Below are 5,403 nucleotides of genomic sequence, written 5' to 3' on the forward strand. Positions count from 1 at the left end.
CAAAATTCAAACATAGTATCCCACAGCTATTCCTGTAAAATCTCAATTCCTTTTCTATCATATATAATGATAGTTTAAATGAATTTCAACAAATAGATATAGTGTATACTACTGCCTGAACTATGCCTGTTCAAGAGGAAGAAACTGTTTAAAAAAAGAGGGGCAACCTCGATTATTTTTATATTGACATGTTTGAATATCCATGCATTCAATTCCAACTTCCAAGGAGCTTTTATTTGACTTGAAAGCAATATTTTTTGCTTTGGCTCTCACTTCCAATGAAGTTAATGTTGGAAAATTGTTTTAATTAAATAAAAAATTTCAAATATCTCTAAACCCAATATTGTAAAGAAAATCCATAAGAATTGACAGGAGTTAAATATCTGTAAGAGTAATCCTGAATTTTAAGAAAATAGATTTTCACAACACTCATAATTTTTCAATAATTTTAGTTTTAATATGATCTTCATTAAAATCTGATCCATCTTTCTGCAACTTACTCTGAACTATACTGAATAGGAATTATTTTAACAATTATTTTTCTTTTCCTAGATTGTACTGTTTAAGAATGGATAATGATACTTCTGAGTTTGTTCTCTGGGAATTCTCAAAGATTTGGGAGCTACAGATTATGCATGTTGCTTTGCTACTGATACTCTATTTAATGACAGTATCATGGAATCTTCTCATCATCTCAGCTGTTGTTTGTGATCACCATCTTCATACCCCCATGTATTTCTTCCTGATGAATTTAGCCATGCAAGACATTGGTTCAGTTTCCGCCATTATCCCCAAAACGCTTTTTAATTTTCTTACAAATATAAGAACTATTTCTCACTCTGGGTGTGTTGCCCAAGTCATGTTTTTTTTGTTTTTCCTGAGCTGTGATGTTTCTCTCCTTACTGTCATGGCCTATGATCGATATATTGCCATTTGTAATCCTTTACATTATGAAATGATAATGAGCAGAAAGGCTTGCACCAAAATGATTGGCAGCATATGGACAGCCAGTCTTCTCAATGCTTCATTACAGACTATTTTTACATTTATGACTCCATTCTGCTCTAATATTATCAACCAGTTCTTCTGTGAAATCCCATATTTACTTAAGATTGCCTGTTCTGATTTATATGTATTTGAAACTGGATTTCAAATATTTATTGTTATGTTATCAAGCGGTTGTTTTGCCTTTGTTATTGTTACTTATGTGCATGTCTTCTCTGCTGTTCTGAGAATTCCTTCTGTTCAAGGAAGGAAAAAGGCCTTCTCAACTTGCTTACCACATCTGGTTGTTTTCTTCATATTTTTGTTTACTACTTCCCTTGCTTACCTCAAACCTACAGCTGACAGTGAATCACATGCAAACTTCATAATAACAATAATGTACTCCATTATTCCAGCTATGTTGAATCCAATAATCTACAGCATGAGAAACAAAGACATCAAAGTTGCTATTTTGAGACTTTTTGGTCAGAAATTATTGTTTTTTTTAATGAGAATGAGCTGTGAATAATCTTATTTTCCAAAAAGAAAAAGTAAGAGATGAAACAAGATACAAATATAATTATTTTTCCAACAATTTTCTACTTTCCGATGCATTATATAAAGTCCAAATATTTTTTTTTAAATTCATTTATGAAATTTGATTTATCTCTGTTAAGATTGAGATGGTTATGGTCCACTGAGTTACCTCTGACTCTTGATGACCATAGGGATAATGCTGTTCATTAGTAATGAGAATCTGGAAACATCTTACAACAACAAAAAATCAAATATTAGTATTTGAATTAGGTATTAGCAGAATGGAATAATGGCATTTTAATTTATAGAAACAACAAATGTGATTAAGATAAGGGTAAAGAGATTATGCAGACAATTCTATTAACTAATATTCAACTAATATTGTAATTTGTTTTTTCAATTAATGTAATGATATGTGTCCCAGTGGTACAAAAATTAAACAGCAGTATTTCAGGAAAAATCTGACCAGAGTCAAGAGTTCATTCTTAATGGGGGTCTAGGTTCACTCAGGCTTCCATTCTTCAAAGGTCATTAAAATGAGGACCCATATAGTTGAGGACAATATGCAAATAATGTTTATAATGTAAACCACCCAGAAAGTGCTGTAAAGCCCTATGGGGAGATATAAAAGTCAAAAGCTATTGGCATAGCTTCATGAATGTAGTGTCAAGTCACCTTTACCTACAATTGTGTTGTATGTTTGTTAGTATATCTTCCCAAATAGCATCAGCAATTCACATTTGTAAGTAAGTATGATCTCAGGATTGAATCAAATATTAGAAATTTACAAAAGAATTATAAATAAAAATATAAAGTTTGGAGAAATAGTATCTAACAAGTTCGTTATCCTTTTCTTCTAAATTTCAATATAATATCAATGATTTATTCCATATCCCTTTAGTAAAAAAATAACAAAAATATCAATTTGGTTAAAGAAACATACTCCTTCTTTCCTTTTTTTATGTTCACTCTATCATCTCTCTCTTTATTCAAATTTTTTGAAAAAATTAACAGAAAGATCCATATACGAAAACAAATACATATACAAAACAGCAATGTATACACATTCAACCAATTAATTGCTTATTTAGAAATAATATCCAGACAAAACAATAACAAAAATAAATAAGAAAGATGCAAAAATCTCTCCAGCAATTAACTTACCACATTAATGTAGATCGCCTAGATCTACCACATACTCATTTAATAGTATAACAAAGCACACAAATACATTTTTAAAACTATTATGAAATCTACATAAAACTCAAATATGTTCTATCAACATTATTAATTAATAAAGTCTTCTTCAGAATTAATAGTTTGCACATTTTTGTGGAATATATATTGAAGGAAACTATATTTGAAGCAAAGGAGTGTGGCTCTAAAATTGTGAGGAGACTTTTTAATCATCTGCACTATGCTAGCCTGAAAGTTGAAAATGCACATGATCTACAACTTCTAATAATGAAAGTAGAAAGAAAATTATGATGAATAAATATAAAGAATAACAAACCAATGGCAACATGAAGAACAACCAATTTTCAAGTTAACCGTGAAAATATTGAAGTATAAATAGTTCATCCAAAAGGGCACACAGGGAGACAGGAACTTGTTTTTTCTTCTTTTATTTCTTTTTCTTAACCTATGGATTAAATCTTTTTCTTTATTTTTATAATATTGGTTTGGATGGTTTTTTCCTCTTTATTTTGCTCCATTTAAGAATTTTGTTTCTTTTAAGCCTGTAATATAAAAAAGATATAAAAGAAATATAAAGTGGGTAGTAACATCAGAGGGAAAAGAAGTTACACTGCCACTTGGAGGTTGGAGATTGAGTCCTTGAAATATTGCTTTCTCATTTTTCTCTTTGATCATTTTGACTTTGCACTTCAAAGGAGAGATAGGGAGAAGAGCATGGGTTGTTTATACAGGTGCTCTTTGGATGCTTCTTTGGCAGCTGGAGGGAAGTGAAAACAAAACCTTCTTTTGAAACTAGAGTGGCAGTGTTTACTAGTTGGAAGAATGGCACAACACCAAAAAGAAACCATAACGTTACAACAGATTATGTTTGAAATACAAAAATTATTAGAAACAACAGAGAGAATTGAGAAAAAATTGGAAAATATAGATTGTAATGCAGTAAAATTTGATGGAAAAATTGAAGATATCCAGCAAATGGAAAAAGTGGAGGTTAGAATCCTAAAAACCCAAGGGAAAAATGAACAAAGAGGCAAGATAATTGTGGATACTAAGAGTGAACTGAGTGTGGTTGGAGATGGAAAGAGTGGAACATGGAAAGGGAAGAGAGATAGAAAGGAGCTCTACCCCAGATTTCAAGATATAGAAGAAGAAAAAAGATAAGAATTGATGGATTCAATGAGAGAAACTTTGACAAAAGCACTACTGATAACCAAAGATAAGCTGATTAAAGAAGCTGATGGAGGGTCTCGAGATTTTACAAGATATGTAAAAAGCAATAAGTTGTGAAGAGAAATCCACCCAAATTTGATTAAGGAAATAACCAGAAGATTAATTCCACAAATGGCAAAAGACATAAGACTGCACTATTAGTGAAAAGACACAGGTTGAGATATGAAAATTAATAATAAAATATTAGTCAAATGTAGTTAAAATTGTGTTAAAAATGAAGTGATAATGGATATAGTTAGATAAATAATTGATAATGATAACAATGTACACATATGTATTGGTTTGATAAGCAGAAATTTGGTATAAATTCTAAATGGTGATCATTTAGTTAAACTAAGACCAAAAACAAAAGGAAAAAGTAATGATGACGGATATTGTTAAATAAATGATTAATAATGATAATAATTATAATGTAATATTTGTATTGACATGATAAAAGGGAAATTGGATATAAATTGTAAACAGTGATTAAGAAAGGAGGTTTAGAAACTTTGTTATGAAAGATAATTATTTTTTATTTGGAAAGTGTTATAAAGATGTAATGTTGCTGGATGATATTGAAAATAGATAACAGAATGCCATCATGTGGTTTTGATTCAAATTTTGGAATATTTTATATAAAGGGACATAAAAACAATTATAGTCATATGAAAATTGAGGTATGATGATAGTACAATTTGTAATGGAAGATATTTTTTTCAAAGAATTTTATTGGTTTTTTTAAACATTTATAGGGAAAAAGGTAAGTGGAATGGTGTACAAATTTTGGCAGTTGCAAGTGTGGCAGATGCCCCCTCCCTCCAAACTCATTAAGTACATCTAAGTATAAAACATTAATACATGATCATATAAAATCAGCATATTAATTCTAGAAAAATTTTCAGTCAATTTATATATTATAATATAAAGTCTACATATAATTTCATTATTACTTTTGGTCTGTTTATAACAATGTGTTTTTCTTATTCATTTTTGTGATCTGAGCTTTCTTGGTATTGCCCCTTCTCCCCCCGCTGGCAGAGCTCCGGCCCCTCCCGTGTCCTGTATAACCGTTGTAGAGTCTTCTGTTTTTTCTAGGTTCGCTTTGTTTTTTTCCATAAAGGCCTGTGCCTATGGGTGTATTGATTCTAATTCTTGTCTCCTCCCAGAATATCAGCATACCTTCAGGCATCAACCATCTAAACCACACCCCCTTCTGTTATAATTTATTCGCCAATTGCGAATAATTTTTCCTTTTCTCCCTAATTTTTTGGGGGATCTGCTTCAAGATGGTTATCTCCCTGTCGTGATATGTCAATGCTTGCCCCCTTTGTACACCCAGAATTTTGTCTCTTGTGTTTTCCTAATGAATTTAATATGGACCTCCCTGGGTACATTGTGTGCTCTGGCATATGCTGAATTCACTCTATAGACCAGATCTTACTCCCATTCCATCTGTTGTTTATCTTTATGTAT

General features: G+C 30.9%; 1 protein-coding gene across 1 annotated transcript; it reads left to right on the forward strand.

Annotated features, from left to right (window-relative positions):
* Nucleotides 1-568: 568 nt before the first annotated feature.
* LOC309381770 (olfactory receptor 14C36-like) lies at nt 569-1,513 on the forward strand (the record flags this gene model as incomplete). Its single annotated transcript, XM_081933058.1, has 1 exon — nt 569-1,513. One exon carries the CDS (start codon nt 569-571, stop codon nt 1,511-1,513), a length of 945 nt encoding a protein of 314 aa, XP_081789184.1.
* Nucleotides 1,514-5,403: the final 3,890 nt, after the last annotated feature.

This window comes from Natrix helvetica (genome assembly GCF_964273705.1).
Source record: "Natrix helvetica genome assembly, chromosome: Z".
In the NCBI taxonomy this organism is placed as follows: domain Eukaryota; kingdom Metazoa; phylum Chordata; class Lepidosauria; order Squamata; family Natricidae; genus Natrix; species Natrix helvetica.